This window comes from Anas acuta, chromosome Z (assembly GCF_963932015.1).
Source record: "Anas acuta chromosome Z, bAnaAcu1.1, whole genome shotgun sequence".
Classification (NCBI taxonomy): domain Eukaryota; kingdom Metazoa; phylum Chordata; class Aves; order Anseriformes; family Anatidae; genus Anas; species Anas acuta.
Genome location: NC_089017.1, coordinates 42857093 through 42877759, shown reverse-complemented (window position 1 = coordinate 42877759; position 20667 = coordinate 42857093). Strand labels below are relative to the sequence as shown.

At 36.4% G+C, this 20667-nt stretch overlaps 1 protein-coding gene across 11 annotated transcripts; it reads left to right on the top strand.

Moving 5' to 3' along the window:
- Positions 1–2029: 2029 nt before the first annotated feature.
- DIRAS2 (DIRAS family GTPase 2) lies at positions 2030–18120 on the top strand. Of its 11 annotated transcripts, none has more exons than XM_068666870.1 (5): positions 2039–2381; positions 7051–7164; positions 11379–11450; positions 14668–14803; positions 16037–18120. In XM_068666870.1, the coding sequence occupies exon 5, from the start codon at positions 16076–16078 to the stop codon at positions 16673–16675; it is 600 nt and encodes a 199-aa protein (XP_068522971.1). In that variant the 5' UTR covers positions 2039–2381; positions 7051–7164; positions 11379–11450; positions 14668–14803; positions 16037–16075; the 3' UTR covers positions 16676–18120. The 11 variants fall into 11 exon arrangements, 10 of the variants coding, with proteins under 10 accessions (XP_068522974.1, XP_068522970.1, XP_068522978.1 ...); XM_068666867.1 differs by having other exon boundaries at positions 11375–11450; XR_011091145.1 differs by lacking the exons at positions 14668–14803; positions 16037–18120 and adding an exon at positions 14140–14661 and having other exon boundaries at positions 2030–2381; positions 11375–11450.
- Positions 18121–20667: the final 2547 nt, after the last annotated feature.

The window sequence follows — 20667 nt, the reverse complement described above, 5'->3', positions numbered from 1 at the left end:
CTCGCTGTGATTGCCATGGGAGGAGTGAAGGGGTGACTGCTGTAGAACTAGTTTGTGTCTGCAAGTGCAGACAGGTGCCTGCGATCTGCAGGTGAGAGATCTCTTTTCTTTGGAAGCAGGCCATACCAATGGTCCTTGTAATTGAAGTAAACAGCATTTCAGAAAGTATCAGGAGTTTGTAAGACACATTCTTGAAGGATTGAACATGCTTCCTGTTGGAATAGGGTTCAAGAATTAAAATATCCCAGACTTCTAGAATAAATTGAGTGAATAAAAGTTGTCACAGACCATGACTGTAATGCTCATCAGGTACTTTTACCACTTTTTAAGGCAAGTTGAAAGAAACTTTTGCAACAAGTGCACTCTTGCTGAGGTCTGTTACTTTTGGAAATCACTGGAATCTGCATTGTTTGTAACTACAGAAGCACTTTGCAGACTCTGGAATAAGTGGGGCCATATCCTACACTCATACTATCATGAGGCAGGACCAGGAAAAAGCTGAATCCCTGTGTAATATTATACAGTTTATAGATTAAGCTTTGCTTTGTTGCAGTAATTATGGTTTTATAATACCTTGACTTTTTGCTTTCAGGGTACTAATTAACCAATTCTCTGAGCACACAGGATTAAATTATTGCTGATACTTGTGACAAAACCCTTGGCAGGGCTTTGCCAGCAGGCTGCTCAAGCAGGCTTGTGGCTTGGAGCAGCACGTGGTTGGATCCAGGACTTGCTGTCTGGGAGCCTGTGCAGGCAGGGGTGAGGATTAATCTGCACCAGACCTGCACCTAGCACAGATCACTTCCTCAGGGCTTATTGCCCAGGTCATCCTGTATCCTAATATGCTTATAGGTCTGTAAAATGCACATGTAAAGGAAAAACCTTTTCATTTCTGTGTCTAGCAAAAGCATTAAGGCAATGAATGAATGTTTCATGAAAACAAGCAAAGCAAAGCTACCCGTTACTGAGGGTGGCATTTAACAAACCGTAGCAGCTGTTGTGAGATAACTGCTTGACCCTTGTTTCTCTAAGCAGCCACAGCAAGCCTAAAAATTGAACACTTTCAGTACCACTGTGCTGGAGTGCTGTATGCCACCTGTCCTTCACTGGGCAGTGCTCCTCATGCCCCCTTTATTTCATGGCTCAGCCCAGCTACATGTTACAGGCTTAGAGCAACCATAGTGCTACACATCCCTGCAGCAGGGTTATAAAGTGCCATCTCCCCACACCTTCCCCCGAGAGTTTGTGGAGATACCCACGGCATGAGCTTCTCTTTGGAGGGGGAGATCATACATCTCCTGCTGGACCCCACTTCTGCTTTGGAGAGAAAAACCCTTTCTGAGCATTTCTAGGACCTGATTTAGAAGTAAACAGCTGAAGGAAGCATTAGATCTTGTCTTTGGATTTTTCATTAAAAAAATACAATTAGAGATGGAAAAACAATGTACTTGTTTACTTTTCATTTGACCATAAAACCCATGAAAACTATTTTACACTGGTCTCTAAAACCACACACCAAAAATTTATCTCATCTGCTTCCAGTGACTGAAATTTTGAGGAGCTCTGTTGGATGAATTCTGTTTTTACGGAATGTTTTTAGTACTTGATTTCTTTTGTCCTTTTGCAAATAAATATTGGAACTAAGTGATGAATTTCTCAGCCGTTATAAAAATCAGCAGAGTTCTGTTGATTTGAATGGGGCTATGATGATTTATGCCCACTGGGGATTAGCCTAACCAAAGGCTTTGTAAGCTTTTAAAGTTAAAGGAACAGGCTTGTTCCATATTTAGCTTCTAGGAAGAAAAAAAAAAAAAAAAAAAAAAAAAAGGAAAGAAGAAAAAAATATATAAGCACAGATTAACATAAACTACAGCTTTTAGTGATGAGCTACTAAATATTTGGAGGGTTTAAAGTTTAATTGTGACAATGTACTGCATCTGGAGAGGAACCCAGAATTTCACAGCCGATATACATATACATGCATACACATATTCCACAATTATTCAGTAGGTGGCAGTTAAAAGCCTAGATGAGCTGTGCAGTCGCCATTTAGGCAGGAGCACCAGCGGAGGCTGGAGTCAGTCCATCTGTAACAGCGGAAAGAAAGAGCGAGGCTGCAGCTGAGCCAACAAAAGCATCAGCCCTGGCCCAGGCGCTCGAGGAGCGAGCGGGAGAGGAGTGGAGCTGCAGGAGCACAAGCCCCAGCACAGGCAGCAGGCAGCAGCCAGCACAGGACGTGAGGCAGACAACAGAGCTACAGCTCCCTTGATTAAGACGCGGACTCCTTTCTGGTGGAGAAAACCCACAGCAGAAAGGGCGAACAGTTGGTGCGATGACAGGCAGAAACTGAAGAGTTTTTGGAGCATTCTGTTCTTTCACAGGTATTTTTTTTTTTCTGTTGCTTTTCTGCATTACCTTGTTCAAAAACATAGCTTTGCAAGTTAATTAGAGGTCTTTCTACCTACTCTGACCAACATTCACAGTCTTCACTCAGGAAAAAATTACACTGAAGTCAGTAGAGTTTTGCATGAGTTACGACTGAAAGATCTGATACAAGTTGTTATCGTGTGTAGGGAACATGGCATGCTATCAGCTGGGGCTGATAAGGAAGGCAGGAGCTGGTCACATGCATACTGGCCAGCCAAATAACATTATTTTTCTGTGTGTTGGGATGCTAGTATTGGTTTCATAACATTATTTTTTTTTCTTCATTAAAATTCAATGTGCTGAATTTTGTCCTACTTTATACTGCTGCCATTGCAGTGATTTAAAGAGAGATTTTATTTATTTGTTTGTTTTTATTTTTATCTTAAAGCTACATTTTACCCTATGTGATGAAAGAACTCAAAAATGTTGAGCTGGAATAAAATAACACCAGGTGTTTCTTTGAAACAAATACAACTTTGCAGCATTCCTCTCATAGGTAGAAAATATTTTATTTGCTTAGAATATTTTACAATTCACAATTGAATAAACAAAAATAATTCATGAGGGGTTATTCTCAAGTGTCTGTGAGTGACATGAATTCAGAGTTAGTACGAATTCCTTGCTGTCTTTCCCATAAAATGTGGGATGTACTGCATGCTGCAGCACTCAGTCACAGCTGGGTGAGCTCAGAGTGGAGCAACAAGATTTGATGTATTTCATTTTTGAAGCATTTTCCAAATCTTTTGCTTTTATGGGTGCCTGATTGTACATGGATGTACATATGATGTACATATGCCTGCTTAAAAATGCACACATTTACAGGTACGTGATGTGTGTGTCCAGATGCCTTTCTTTATAAATGAAGCTGTTACAACTGATAGCTGTTTTACCTTTGCCAGTGTTTACGCTTATTGTACAGGGAATGTTTTGCAGATCCCACAGTTGTTAATTCTGTGTCAGACGGTTATTTTGTCTGCTTCCCCCCTCCCCTTCCCCCCTCCCCTTACTTTTCTGACTGATGGACTTCACTCGTGTTTCAGGAGCTGCCCCCAGGGGATCCAGCTGTGCTGACTAAATGCAGTAGTGCCCATTTCTCATGGAATGGCATCTGTGCCATTGTTCAGGGACTGTGAGACGGGTACCATCCAGGTTTTGTGCTCTTTCTTACATTGCACACGATGTTTGTGAGGCTCATGCATGAGGAGCTATCCAAACACAGAATAGGTTCAAATGCACAGCTGCTAATCAGTGGCCTCATGGAACTGAAAGTCCGGTAGAATGACTGCCATGTACGATTATTTATCTTCTCTGGTAAAGCAAAGGACAAATGGGTATAAATGGGATGCGAATACACTTAGGGTAGACGTTTTCAAACCATTAGAGCAGCAAGGTACTGAAATTACTTTCTTGTTCCTCTAATAGAAAGAAAAGGTTCTGATTATTTTTTTTTATTTTTATTTTTTTTTTTTTGTTGGAACTCAATGGAAAGGATTATGTTAAATGCTTGCCTGCAATAGCAAAGAATTGGATTTGATACTCCAGAAGGTCTCTTCCAGTGCTACATAACTATTCACTGAATGTTGCCTGTACTGAAAAATCTCTCTGCAAACGGGTCAACATCTTTGGACACACAGTTTTCCACATGTCCCATAAGAAAGCCAAATGCAAGCATATTTTTTTTCTAGGTTGTGCTGCACTTATGTTTACACAACAGTGGCCCGACAGCAGATGCATAAGCCTTGCTGGTCATCAGGTTGGATAATATCCTCTTCTCATAGTGCAGAGCAGTTATTCAGAAAATGACTGGAGTTCAGAGGCAAGACTCCTTCCTATTTCATCCCAAAAGATCAAGACCATATTATCCTACACCAGCACTGCAGTCTGTAATATATATATATATATATATATATAAAAAAAAAAAAAAAAAGATAAAATATAAACTGATTGTGCTTATTCTGGTTTGTTACTAGTGCTGATTTTACTTTCCTTTGAGTTTCACCAGATAACTTAACTTTTGTGCTAACCAACAGATCTGCCCATGTGAAGATCTCCTCATCATGTCTTAAAATCAGACACCTTTTCATTGTGATGGGGTATGCCCTATTCCCCCAGGCTTAGCTTACTTTAGAAAAATTGCAATAAAAAATATTCTGGCTTAAATGTGTCCTTGCAGAATGACCCCATTCAACTCTATATTATATTATACACCCTTCCACTTATTTTCTTTTTAACCTAATACTTTACTTCCTTCTTTTCTTTTCTTTTCTTTTCTTTTCTTTTCTTTTCTTTTCTTTTCTTTTCTTTTCTTTTCTTTTCTTTTCTTTTCTTTTCTTTTCTTTTCTTTTCTTTTCTTTTCTTTTCTTTTCTTTTCTTTTCTTTTCTTTTCTTTTCTTTTCTTTTCTTTAAGAAGACATGATTACTTTGGATTGTTCTCAATTTGCAGTGAACCTAGAACAGTAACTATTCTGTAAAAAATAATGAGCTACGTTTGAACCTTCCAGCTTCTAGGCAGCATGAGTATCAGGCCATTCATATACAGAAACTGAAACATTATCTGACATGGAAGATTTGGTTCAGTGTGTATGGCTCCTTCCAAATATTTGTTTCTTTCCCCTTAATGTTTTGTGCTACTAGACTTAATTGAAGAATTATCAGTCTTACCTACTAGAACAAAAATGAAATTTTATGAAACATAAATAGATATTAAAAATATTACTTTCCCTTTCAAATTATAGGGACGTTACAAACAAACAAACAAACAAACAAAACGTTATTCTGATTGTTATTTTTAGTTTCCACCCAAAGATTTTTTATGTCAGCAAAAGGATCTTTTCACTACACTCTTTATGTTGCAGTAAAATGAAAAGATGTAAAAAATTGTATTATCTTATTGCTGCAAAAGCAGTGATCAAAGACTAAATGCCAATGCAACTGTATGCATAAATTGAAACAGAACATACTTTTTTTTTTTCCTTTTTGAGAAAATGCCAAAAAATATTTATTATTGTATGAGTTGTATGAATATGAGTATGATTATTGTATCCTTGAGATGAGTAACAAAGGAAGACAAGAAAAATGGCAAAAAAGGGGTATCAAGGCTGTGACAGACAGCCACTCACAGACGTTTTCCACTGACACTGAGTTCAGGAACACCTCTTCTCAAGCGATTTGAATTGAATGTTAGACTTTGGCGTAGGAGATGAAAACAATTCTCTGATTTCTCTGTTGGCAGTGAAATACGATCTCCCTCACCTTGACTGGAGGTAATAGAATTGGTTTCAGGTGAATCAGGATAGGCGTCAATGAAGTCATAACTGTCTTTTAACTTTACTCCTTAAAATCTGTGTTTTGGAAAGCAGTCATATGAAAAGAGCAAATCCATTCCTGGCCTCCAGGTGTTTCCTACCTTTTAAGTGTTCAGTAGTTCAGCCTTAAAATTAATGTGAAGTTAAGAATAGGAGAAGCACCCTCTTTTATTTATTTTTATATTCTTGCTTGAAAATATAGACTGACAGTTTTTATCTGTTCTGAAATTGTTAGTAATTTACATAATGAAATTTTGGCTACCACTAATAGCTAAAATATTGCTGCAAACCCTCTTTTTATTTATTTATTTTTTAATTTTTTTTAAAAAAGAGAAATTACTTTTCTCTTCAGAATAGACAAAATTTCAGTAAGAAAATTAATCATTTTTGTGAAAGTTCTGAGATGCAGATTTGCAAATTAATTGTTAAAGAAAAATTCAGCAGAAAAAATAAATATTTTTCCCCTAAATAGCAAATATTTTCTTGTGAAAATTTAGAAATACATATCAGACATCTGTCATTCCTGTATCACACCACAGAGTTATACTTTAATTGCTGGTTTTTGACCTTTTTGATTTGCATCAATTTCTGGTGGAAGCACAGGCTTCTTCCAAGTGCCTGGAAGCTTATTTACAATGGAACTGCTTTGCTTAATCACTCACTAGAGATCATTCTGGGTCCTGAACCCAACTGCATTAGCCAATTCACAAGTTCTTGCCTAACAAGCAATTGCAAAGTGTATTAAATTGGGTGGTAGTGTTTTTGGAGGACTAGCCGTGTACGACACGGACAGCAAGACAGATAATGATATTCTCAGTTAGACCTAATCCACATTGTTTTGAATTGGGTATTATTTGGGCTGTATAAGAATACCAGAAGTATCTCAGTGGTCAAGATAGCAATCGCTATGTGTATGGCAAAGAAAGGCAACAATGGGATCTATATTCATTTGAACAAGTCAGCAAGCCTTGATTCTTGATGATTCTCCTTCTATACAAGACAAATATTCTCAAATTTACACTAAAGAATTGAGGACTATGGAGCAAAGGCAAAAGGGCCACTGGTTTTGTACAGTTTTCTCTACTGAACAGAAACCAGTTTTCCATGGACACGTGCATTCTTCTGTGTAAATGCATACATTTATATGCAACTGTCTTGTTGTCTATGCTGGGATTTTTATCATGAATCTCACAATACATGGAATTGTAAATATGAAAGCAGTACCAGTTAAGTCAATGAAGTATCTAACATGTCTAAAGTAAAGCTGAATTTAAACAGTAACCGAGTCAACAAATTCTCTCTTTTTTTTTTTTTAAAGATTACCCAGTCCACTTACTGGAAAGTGACAACCAGTAGGACACAAGTCCACCCTGGGTAAACTTGGTATTTGATATCATTTCTGTTTGTGAAAGTGGGAAAGATTTTTCATGTGGTAAGTAGGTTCAAATATGTTAAATCTGTTTTTATGGTACCAATTCATTAGTATATATACATTACTAAAAGGCTTCTTCTGAAAGGTCTTGGACCACAACAGACAAAAAAAGTATACTCTTGACTCCAAAGCTCAATGTTGGGTGAGTCCTAGCATCTTCAGCATTTTGTGCAAATAAACCCACAGCAGAAAAGGAAATCAATAGACACTTCCACATAATTTCTTTTTCTGTCTTCAATCCTGCCTTCTTCAACATGAAACAATACTTCTAAAACTTCAGTTTTAGACATCAATTCTGTATATTGGCCATATAGAAAACGTATCTAATTCTCTCCTCTTTCTTTTTCCAGTTCTTTGTTGCCTAGTGAAACTACTGCAACAGTTTCAGCTGGACACATATTAGTCAAAAGAGCTTGTGAAGATTTTCTTACAACTATAGGTTTGGGTTCTTTGTTTTAGCAAGGGAAAAAAAATCTAGATCCATTTGATACAATTTATAGGGTCTATAATATAGGGGATATAGGCTATAATATAGGGGAAATAATTTATAGGGGCTCGAACAGTTTTGAAAAGGCATTGTTTTGGGAAATGAGATGTTCAACATGGGCATGATAAAAACATGACAGTTTGCTAGAGGAGAACATGACATATCTGACCACAGAATAGTAAATAGGATTCTACCTCCTTTAAATGCACATTTGTCATTAAACAGGTGTTCTTAAGACAATATCCCACTTCTGGAAATACAGGAAAAAGCTGACAAATTATTCTGAAAGACTGTTATCCTTTCTACTACTCTATATACTCTATGTTAAGGCAGCAGTATATACAGAATCTACTAAAGCTCTCAAGAGAACCTCCCTGAAAGAAGTATACATTTACAATGAATAGGGAATGTGCATAGAGGTCAGAGGCAGGCTCTTCCCAGTGGTGCCCAGGGACAAGGTGCAGTGGGCACAAACTGAAATGCAAGAGGTTCCCTCTGAACATCAGGAAGCACAGGTTGCACAGGTTGTCTGTGGACTCTCTCTCCTTGGAGATCTTCAAAAGATACCTGGACATGAACCTAGGCAGCCTGCCCTAGGTATCCCTGCTTAGGAAGAGGCACTGGACCAGACGACCTCCAGAGGTCCCCAAACATCCCAGCCATCCTCTGCGATTCTGTGTGAATTCTAGTTACTAGCTTAGCAACTAGACTGTATATGCACACACATTTGCAATGTAATGGACAATCTGGCCCCAAATGCAAAGAACAATTTAGCTAACATTGAAATACTGATATATATATATATATTTCATTTCTTTCTTTTCTCTTTTTTAGATACTTGAAAGTACATGCTATGATCACTTAGTCCAAACTCCTCCAGAGTACCCACTTTGTTTGATTCCTTTCTGATTGTACAGAGTAATTTTATTTTGCTGCTCTTTCAGTCCCATCCAGTATTGTACAGACTGAGACACTGTTTTCATTTCAATTAGTAAATTTTTAACAATAAATTTTCTATTTTCTATTATCATGTCTTCATGATAAAATGTTCATGTTTTCATTATCAAATTTTCTATTATATATAAAATTTCTAAATTTTCTATTCAAATTCAAAAAAAATCAATTATGGTAGAGAGTCCACCTCTAAAACTGTATGGTTCCATTCAAACAAACTGAATTTGTAGATTGAATTTGTGCTTCCTATGAGTATGTTGAATAAGAATGTCTGATTAAGCCTCTTACTTTCAGAGGTAATATCAAGCAAATGCTATAACAAAGCCAGTGTGTCAGAGAAAAAACGTAGGTTTATGACATGCAACCTTGTTTATTATTTTCAAAGAGGACATTATTTTGTATGCAGCTCTGTCTGGTCTCCTTCCTTCTGGCTGATGGTACAAACTACTAAATTGTCACTGCTTTTCTTTCAAACTATACTTGAGAACATCTGGATGTCATTGTCTGCCTGTTACAACACCCAATATTTTTATTGATTTTGAAAATAAATTTGGAATTCCCAAAGCCCCGTTCAGTGAGATCTTTTTGTGAGTCACACTCAGTAATTTCTCCACAGATCTTAGATTATTAAGCTGCTTTCAGTGTCCAGAAGTTGAATTCTCTTTGGTCAATATGACTTGTTACCCGCAAATTTTCACATCAAGTGTAACTGCTACATCTACTGACCTGCCAAAATTACTGATCTTCTTAATGATCTTCTCACTGTCAAGAGCTCCTATACTACGTGAATGTTGTATATGCAGATTTTAGAAACAATGTTCAATTGGATCTTGGGACCTACAGGCCACATGAGCAGAATCCATTTCCTCTTCATGATGCCAACACTATACATAACATTTATGCAGCTTTCTTTTGGTAAATCAGTACATTAGCTCTTGGCCACTCAGTGCTGGGAATCCTGAAGCACATCATTCTTCACTGTTTTTGAAGCTGGCTTTTATTTTGAAGCATTATTTTTCACCATCATGCAGAGCTGATTGAGATCAATGTTTATTTTCATCAGGAGTCAGTGAACTGCATAAACTTTGGTCTTGGAGGTACTCCTGTCATGATATTTTAGGCTAATTAGCAAACAAAATAAAACAAAACAAAACAAACAAACAAAAAACTATTACTATGAAACAACAACATAACTGGTGCTGGAGACCCAGGAAGCAACTAACTTAAGTCATTAGTCATCATCATCAGCAAAACTACCTTTCCTAAGAATGAGTTGCTCTTCCAAGAGTTATTAGGTGGAACAGCTGTAGGCAAAAATTACTTTTTTTGGACTAAAGCAAGACACTTTGCTCAAATTGCACTAGAGACAAGAAACCCCAGAGAAATCTTTGGTCAGTTGGATTAAAGGTTTCTGGCACTGCATAAATACCTTAAGCAAATTGTAGTCAATTGCTATCTGACATTTTTGCATTTCAATTTCAATTTGTATGGAAGAAGCTATGGTCCAAAATGCCCACCTGTAATTTTGTCTTGTGAAGGTATCTAAAAAGTTGCAAAAAGTATGAATAAGTAACCTTTAACCTGTATTTATTTATTTAATCTAATATTCAGCAACCTCCAGATAGTAGCTGTTAACATAAGTATCAGAGACTGAAATTCAAGTGCAAGGAATTCATCAATGTATAAATAAACTGAAATTTTGACATGGTAAAGCCAACTCAGGAAGCATTTTTGCTCTGAATGCATCAAATAATTTTAATTACCCTTATTAGTACCATTAATCCATGCATGGACAGATTATGTAGATGTGACTTGGCCAGCTGTCCTCCTATTTTACATAAATATCATGTTAAAAGATGAGATGTTTCCAACAGATATTTATCTGTGACCAAGGCTTTTCTCAAATATCACTGACACAGGCATTAACAGTATGAAAATATTATTCTCTGCTAACAAAGATAGCAAGAACAACACCTGCATAAAAGCCAGAGCTGACATAAATTAAGTGTTACAACATTCCTGCAGAGAAGAAATCACAGTTTACATTAGCTGATCATCAAGAAGCAGGCTTTCAGAGAACATTTTGTTCAGCATAAGAATAAAAAAGTGCTTTCCACACACGTTAGAACCTTATGTTTTGAAGCTGCTTTGTCTTCAAACATGTCATAATTTCTATTGAGAAGAAAAGAACAAAGCAAAGCAGGCAAAGAAAAGGAAGGGTAAAGAATAAAAGAGTCTAGTTGTAATAGATGGAAATACCAGAAGTAGAAAAATCCCCATTCTTTATGTCTATATTTATGTCTCTGTTCATTGGCAAATATATTGAAAGTATTCCCACAGAAATGCCTTTTTACAGACAAGTAAAAATTGTGTGGAAACCCTCTGTATATAGTTTGTAAGTTTTTTCCATCTTCAACATGATGAAACAGCCACCATCTTTGCAACCACGCTGAAGTTTATCTTATTCCTGCATTTTCTATTATTCTCCACCTTGCACCATGTATCTTTGTATAGTAGTGTCATGACTAGATAGTCAGATGGTTTGCTATTTTATATCAATGTAAGATTTTAAACTAAATGTATTGCTCATACTTAACTGGATTTTCTTCTGAACAATGAGAATGCAAACAAAGACATGTCCTTAGGCTTAATAAATTATTTATTTGATTAATTAATAATCAGTGACTACCATGAGATGATTTAATGTTAGGAAAAAGAGGTTTTAAAAATTAATACGTAGTGTCTAACAATAGCTGTATTGCATATTAGACAGACTTCTCAGGAGGATGCAATAAAAGCTCAAGAACTGGATCACCTAAGACAAAATTAAAGCCTCTGACTCCAGGTAATAAATGTAGTATCAGTTCTTGTTTGTTTGTGTTTGTTTGTTTTCATAAAATGAATGCCAGCCTAAAACATACCATCTAGCCAAACAATTTCATAGAAATTTGCAACATGTGACATTGTATGGAATTCTGACAATGCAACATGGTTAAAATCTTTTACAACAAAACCAAAACTGTGTTTGGAGGATGAACACTTTTTTTCTTACCTGCTTACAAAGGAGAAAGGTTTTACTAGCACCATAAGCCTACGCATTATCCTAATCTTTCTCTACTCTAAACCCAAATATTTGATGTGTAGGAATTTAGCCCTCCTATTTATTATGTTTTTCTGTGAAAGGGAAATAATATATTATTAATGGCTCAAATACAAACATAATAGTCATATCATAAATATAACGGATAGACAAGTGAGATAAAAAAAAAAAGAAAAAAACAAAACTATTTATAGGCAGAAGATAACTATGAAGATACAGTGACTAAATACAGGATTGGCGGCACTGATTCAGTAGATGATAGCATACCCACATGTAATTACTCACCCAAAGAATATCAAGAGTTTAAATTATTGAGTGCATAATCTGTAATGCGAGGTACCTTCAAACATTTAAATGCACATTTTTGATATTTTTTATCTAATTAGCTGGTCAGTTTTATATCAAAAAGACTCAGTCCCTAAACTGTATCTTACTCTCATAAAGATTTGGTTCTTTTACCTGACATGTCAGAAACAGCTAGTAAAAGAATGCATTCCCGTGCAGCTAGTAAAGGTCTATAGCTGAGCCTGAACTGGAGGCAGACCTTGTCCCATTCAACACTCCACTGAGATCAGCAGCTGAGTCTTCGTGCTAGCAGAATAACTGAAGACAACAGAGCTAAGTCAGCAAAGGTACATGGAGATGCAGTAACTTTCTGAACTCTGCAAACGACCAATTAAAACAGGAAGGGTATGAATACATGTGATGAAAAGTGTTTTGTTTTCTTAAGTGAGGATAGTTTCATTAAACCTGACACTTTAGTGGATGCTAAATTTGATTATGAAATTTGTACACATATCAAAAGCTGCAAGTGAGTCTATTAGACACAAACTCATGGATAAGTCAGTCATTTAGTGTAAAAAACAACCGCTGCTTTGTATATGCAAAATATGAAATGGTCAGGTTTGTGAAGTATGGATAAGGGAAGAAGATATTGTGCATCTGAAAATTGAAACTTTTTTCAACTTCATTTTTTCATACCCACATTGGTGAGAAAGAATTGGTGAAACAATGTGGACTTTACTTTGTCTTGTTGTGTGTTTTAATCAATGCACTTCAAGATGAAGAAAAGTCAATACCCTAATAGGGCAGTATAAAACACATTAATAAATGCACTACCGGGTGCAAGTGCACTGCAGTCACACAGGATGAATTTCACTGCAGGAGAATCTCTGACCAGAGATACACAAGAGAATATAACTACATAGTAATAATTATCCATGGAAGCCTTTCTGCTGTGCTATTAAAATGCCTTCTATGCTGTTTGCTCCAAGCTCCTGAACAGGACAAAAAAATATTAATCTTTATTTGTTATGTTGGTATAAATGATTGACTTTAGGATTAACAGACCTGTATGTGGGACAGACTAACTTTTTGCAATGGCCCAGGTTGAGGGCTGCCCAAAAGGTGGGGAGCAACTCTGTAGCAAAAGGCCCTGGGACCATAGTAGGCAGCAGGCTAAGCATGGGCCATCAGTGTCTATTGTCTAATATGAAATTTTCTTCTGCAATTTAGACCTTTTAATCCCTTTAATTCCATTTCATCTGTCTGTCTGTCTGTCTGTCTGTCTATCTATCTATCTATCCATCTATCTAATTTTCTGCACTACAGGTACACACTCTCCCTCTTTGCAACAACTTATTATGTATTTGAATACTGTTACCATGTCATTTCAGGTTCCCTTAGAAGCTTTTCAAATGCTTAATACTTTATACCGTAAATGTCACATTTCAATTTATTTTAACTTTTGGGCAATCATATGTGCCAGCTTTCTGGGAGATTTCTGAGTATACTTATAGCAAGCAGTTTAATACAAAAGGAATACACAAGGCAGCTTTTTAATTTTAATTTTTACTCACAATGCTTCACTGTTTTTTACAGTCAAATGCTTTTTTTTTTTTGCCTTTTTTTCAAATGCTTTTTTTTTTCTTTTTCTTTTTCTTTTTCTCCTCATTATCCTGTTGTTTCTAGGCTACATATTATCCGATTGTGCAACACTTAAGCTGCTTCAGAGGTGAGGTAGTCATGCTTTTCTCTCTTGCCTTCTTGCTCATAGAAATTATTAACTTGTAATTCTCATGGTAGCTCATTCTCTGCAGACACCTACAACTCTAAGCTCTACAACTTTTCTCAGTTTGCCTGTTTGCAACTGTCTTATGCATAGGTTTATTCCCAGTGGAATAGGTTCCTGCTAGCTTCCTCATCTCTTATTTCTTGCTACCTACTTTGATTTTGTTTGTTTTCTCAACAGCATGAGCTGTTTGCACATTTTTCTTGTTCCTCAGAGGGTTTTACTCTTATATAAACATTTACACTGGAGTTTTCTGTGACTATTCAATTCTTTGAATTCTACTGGCAGAGAGAAACAATTTTGCTTCAGTGCCTCAGGATAAACACCCTTATTTATCAGTCTTTCCTTCCTATATTTAAACAGGTCTCCGAGAGTGACAGTGACTGCAGCATAGAGAGATGGAAGGGGTGAAGCTGCCTTCTGCCTGAAGCTAGGCTGGGTAGGCAGAGCTGTGACAGCTCTGCGCTATGCCTCAGGATCAGCATCCCCAATTGCAATGGTTATTCCGCCTATGGTGTGGCAGATGAGGAAATACAATTCCTTCATCCAACACATTATGTAAAGACAGATGTTTTCAGCTTACTCAGACATAAGAATTAGGAAAGACTAGGGATGCCCTGGACAAGAAGGATAACAAAATCAGGGTACGCTTGAACAGCAAAATGAAAATATTAGTGCAGCATGGGCAGGCACAATTTTAATCTAACTGGCACAGGCAGCAATGGCATTGAAGATGGAGAAATACAGAATTCAGTGTCGGCTGGAAACTGGGGAAAGGCCATTGGGGCTTTACTCACATTCATACCTCTACAACATTACTGCTACTCTCCCTGTGCTGCACAGATAAATGGTAACCTAAAATTCTGCTCCACAACACAACCTCTCTTTCAGCTGTAGTGAAGAAATAGCTTGAAGGCTTTCCTGACTCAGTAAGGAAGCCCTGTGGGTTGTTCTGGATCAGCTGCTACCTAGGCAACATTACAACAGGCAACTTCAACCACCACTGGGGCACTTGGACAAGAGACTGGTATTTCAATTACTATATTCCCTCTTAAATCATCCCAATTTCCTCAGAACAAACAAGTGTGCACCACATTTTGCAGTTTGTCCCACATATTTATACTACGCTTTATCTTGCTTTGGCCTGAAAAGCAAGTATATCCTAGACTCTCTTCACCTCCTAGGGTTCAGTTGTTTAGTGTTCATTTACTTAAATCTCACTAAACAAAAATGAGACTTGTACGTGCTGTGTACCTAATGAGCTGCTACTGATAGGAGGACCAATTCATCTTCATTTTTATTTCAATGTATTCAAAAACAACCATAGCTTTCAATCCTGTGAGAGCTTCTGTGAGAGCTCTACCATTTTTATTATTTAATCATGATGACAATATTTGTGGTCACAATGTTTACAGATACTTTTTGTCAAATGTCACTAACTTCAGAGATCAGAGTGACAGCTAACATATGAATTTTCCAAGCCTGGCAATATGGACCACTTAAAAATGTTGTGAAGATGCCTTCACTACCTTTCTGATAAGTATAGCATATCTCCAATCAAATATCATCTGCTGTGAAATAAACATTAGAATGAAAAGTCAAACTGAACATAAACTATCTAGGTTTATCAAGTTGTACTCTTTGTCCTGAAATGAAAGTGGAAAAATGTATAAAACTGGGCTACACACTCTCAAGGAGTTAGAAACAAAGTGAATCTGGTGCTATTGCTGAATAATCTTCAAATATTTTTAACATGCCATGAATTCATGTTGTCTAGTGGCACTGCAGATAAATTCTCTAACTATGAAGAGATAAGATATTTAGAGTAATTGACTGTTGTACATGTGTCTTCCACAGTTTTGATGATGATTTGAAGACACTTTGTTTAGAGACAAAGGAGTAGTTCAGTTTATATAATTTTTCAGGCCCTCGCCTTGCCAAAATATCAGTTCCTGGATGTAGCTTTTTTATTCTAGTGATGTTAGTCCAGTAAGAATAATACTTAGAATCACAATGTTCATTTCAAATAAGTCATGAAGTGATAAAGACGGTCTTTTGTTACCATTCCAGGCTGGCCTGCAAGTCCTAAAGCTACTACTGAAATAAATAATTCTATGACCCACTGCAAGGCTTCTTAACTATTGCAGATTATGTCATCACTTCCACCACATTCATTTCTCTTCTGGGAAAAGATAAGTATAACCCCTGAATTTACCTGCATTAATGTCATTGTTGTTGTTGTTTTTATTTTCTTTCCTAGATTTTTCTCTCTAGCTGAGCAACAGACACAGCAAGAAACATGCCAGAGCAAAGCAATGATTACAGGGTTGTTGTGTTTGGGGCAGGAGGAGTTGGCAAAAGTTCTCTGGTCTTGAGATTTGTGAAAGGTACTTTCAGAGAGAGCTACATCCCTACCATAGAAGATACCTATCGGCAGGTGATCAGCTGTGATAAAAGTATATGCACTTTGCAGATAACTGACACTACTGGAAGCCATCAATTTCCAGCCATGCAACGTCTTTCTATTTCTAAGGGACACGCTTTCATTTTGGTTTACTCTATCACCAGCCGACAGTCCTTGGAGGAACTCAAACCAATCTATGAACAAATATGTCAGATTAAGGGAGATGTAGAAAGCATTCCTATAATGCTGGTGGGGAACAAAAATGACGAGAATCAAAATCGAGAAGTGGACAGCAGTGAAGGAGAAGCCATGGCCAAGAAGTGGAAGTGTGCCTTCATGGAGACCTCTGCCAAGCTGAACCACAATGTGAAGGAGTTATTCCAAGAGCTGTTAAATCTGGAGAAACGCAGGACTGTGAGTTTACAAATTGATGGCAAAAAAAGTAAGCAACAGAAAAGGAAAGAGAAGCTGAAAGGCAAATGTGTGGTCATGTGATATTGCACTGCCAGGAGTAATGCTGTCTCACCTGCCTGATATTACCTACAGACAGCAAACAACTATACAAGACCTTATTGATTGGTATCTGTTTTGAAAGAAATATTTGTAATTTGAAAAAAATGAGTTATTGTGGTTACTATGAAAAAAGTCAAAAATTGTGTGTTCTAGATATCAGTGAAAAAAAAGATCAGGAACTGGAAAAAAAAAAAAAAAGATTGGTTAGGATACCTAATTTAATAATTTACACAAGAAAAGAAAATTCATGTTTAGCATACTGTGGAAGATTTGGGAAGTCAGCATCATAACATTATTTATATTTGCATGTAACTGCACTGGAAGGCAATGTATAATACTAAAAGAAAAACCGATGTCAACAAAGAAGCCTAGGACATACAACTGCATGTTGGATGAAGTTATCGTACTCTTTTAAGAGTGCTGTGGACAAATGGTTCTGTGCAATTTTCAGTACTGACTGTCAAATAAACTAATTCTCACTAAAGGGAAGTATGGAGCTAGCACAGTTAGAAGGAATGGGGATTTTCTCTACCACCCCCAGCATGAGATGTCTTTCTTGTATGGCACAAAGTTTGAACTGGAAGATGAGGAAAAGCCGGAGATGGAGATCATCTTTTCTGCACCTATCACTCCAGGAATGACGTGTACTTTTGACCCCATGATATTTCAGAAGAACAGATGTTTGCCGTTGGAGAATGTCAGATCATAAAAACAGTGTGTACGTACAAACAGTATACTTTCCACGGAGGACTGGCTGGGGAGTTCCGTACAAAACCTCTATGGAAAAGACAGTTTAAGAACTGCTGATGGATGAATGAACAGATAGTGTGATCTGCAAACGGACTGGAAGTTTGTTGAACTTGTTGATGCTGTTGGAGAGAGGTCAGTGTAGTACAGAAGGGTTTCGTTCAAATTACCATATTAGTTGAGTAAAACTTCTTTCCATCACTATATTCCAGTTAGAATGGTTTTGCATTCATACATTGCTAGGTTTATTGCCTTTATAATGCCTAAAGGGTTTTATATTCACTGTTTAAACACACAATTTGAACTGCTGTGACTATGTATATAGCCAAATCCTACATCTGCTGTTAGGACCCACAAGAGTCTCTAACAGAAGACTTGCTGGGTAAGTACTACAGGATTTGGCATATTAAGAGTTACAATCAGTACTGTGCTACAGAGCAATACAAGGCTCAGAATAGAAATAATAATAATAAAAAAAAAACTGGTTTGAACCACTCTGTCAGGGGAAACTGTTCTTCTCAAAATCTTCTAAAGGGGATAAATGCTAAAAATGTGAGCTTTTCTGGATTTCTCTTAAAACTTTTTTAAAAAAATTATATGAATGAATAAAGTATGTATCCAACTCAACAACGATCATCAAAGATAAAAGAAGCACATACTTTTTTTTTTTTTTTTAAAAAGACACATCAAAATTGTATAAGCTACAGTTTGCACATTAAGAACTGCTTTGAAATAATAAAACCAACATCATATTTTAGGGAAACTTTTACATCAAAACCATACTATGAGAAAATGCCGTCAAGTATTATTAGTAGTAGTATGCATGCTGTTGCATTATAAATGTCTTCTAATAGATGTTCAAATGCAGTATTAACATTAAGAATTGTTACCTTGTTGCTCTTAAAGCTATTGCTTGTTTACCTTCTACCTTTCCAAACAAAAGTGCAGATATTTCATAGGTAGTGTGATAGTATATGTCTTTGAGCAAAATCTGCTGTTAGCACTATCTAGAAAGGAGCACAATTTATGTCGTTTACTCAGAAGAAGTCCTGGCAGCATTAACATCAAGTGTAAAACTCCTACTGATTTAAAGAAGAAAAAGTTTTGGTGTTTATGATAGAAAACTGGAGAGAGCAGGAAAAAAGGCTAAGACTCTTCCTTAGCAATAATTTCCTGACTCTTAAGGATTGCTTTTTCTCCATAAGTCTCAAAACGCTTTACACAAAGGATAGCACCATTACCTTAACTTTGCAGGTGGTGAAACTGAGGCACAAAGAGAGAAAGCAACTGCACAAGGGTACCCATCAGGTTAGTGACAGACCAAGGTAGAAAAACAGATCTCCCCGGTCCCCATCCAGTGCTCTGTCTGCCTTTGGTCAGACTGACTCTTCAGACTCTTACATACTTCCTAAAACATATAAAGAAGCCTGGTATAGTTTACACAGCTAAGTGCATCTTTTCTTTCTCAGTGTGTCAATAGGTCAAACCATATTTCCAGATCAGGGATGTAAAACATTCAAAAGCACTATGTTTAGTATGACTTTTCTACATTTTTATACATTTACTCTGTTTGTAAGCAAATGGTTCAAGATACTTATCTTTACAGCACTGGATTCCACTAATAGAACTGCAAAATCCAAAGCAGGACTACACTTGGGGAACAATGAGTCATATACTGAGGTCAGCAGGACAAGGATGTCCCACTGATGCTAACAGGTTGATGCCAAAAGGTCATTATGCATAGTGCACTTCTAGGAGACCAGCATGGAATTACAATAGAAACCAAAACAAAGAAGGCCATATAGAGAAATTATCCTTTTAGATTTATTATTTCAGCTGAAACAATTATTTGCATGGTACAGAGTAGGGGATCAGAATTAGACCAAAAAGGTTATGATGGCAAGGACTATATGGAAGTGATGGAAGGCTGAAATGATGGGAGGCTGAAATTTGGCCCCTGGCTTTTGCTGAATGTGCCTCATAGAAAGAAAAGAGTAATTATGTGTCAAAGCTGGAAATTAAACAAGTAGCTGCCAAATGTTAGTCTTAAGAACCATTTCCTTTAATTCCCAGTTCATTCCTCTCCTGCTACATAATGAGCCATGAATTATTTCATGGACTTGCATGTATCAAAGCAAGGCCGGTACAGAAGCAATATTACTCATGGACCACAGATTCAAAACAGAACATATTTTATACCCTTGCATTGTCATTCTGGTTTATACTACTAGTTTATGCATATCTTACATATATGTCAGCTGTTTTAAAACATTTGTTTTGCTATTACTTATCCTTTTAATACAGGAAAAAATACAAAGAAAATACGCAGCTTTATTACATTTAGTGTTTTCTTTGGGGATGTGATATTAGTCTAATAAACTCTTTAAAGTGTATGGAAGAAATATGACATATTTAACATATAAAATCTACAGTGAACTTTAGCACTCAAACATATAGAGAAAATGACTCTTTACAACGCATGACTTTTGTATGTATATCGTATGTATTAAGTTATATAGATATCACAAAAAATGTGTCATTGAGATTTCATTAGCAAATATTTTATTCAAAAATTGGATATTAAGTCATTTGTGCCTACAAGTTTCTATGTTTCCTGTGGTGTTCCAAACATACAAAATAAAGTTTTAAATGGAGACTTGTTTTGGGAAAAAGCCTTGTTGGTGCCTGCATTGTGTTTATTTCCTAAATATATTAAGCATACCGTTTTTAATAGTGGAGAAGGCAATTCCCTAGATCAAAACAGATTCACACATGTGAGGCAGTGTCCTAAAATCTGTGACTATACAAACAGATTTCTGGAAAGACCTAAGAGGGGTGAAAGAGTTTGTCCTATTTAACATTTTCCTTTATTAGAGTGAGACAAACACCTACACTTTCAAAACAAACTACCTTCTTCATAAAACACAGGTTATCAGTAGATGTATATTTTATCTATCAAAAGCAAAATATTTTTGGAAGCAAGTCGGTATTCTATTATTTAGTTTTAAATAATGACAGATATGATCTTAGTGCTTGTGCAAAAATTGAAACTTATTGTACAGATCCTGCTATTCCTCCTCTTCCCTACCAAATGCCTGATGTTTTCACAAAATTTCCTACTATGGTATATTATTGCACCTGAAAAAAAAAATCAAATATAATAATTTAACACATTGTGTAATTCAGAAGTTTTTCCGTTAAATTATTATTTTCTGTATGTATTCCTT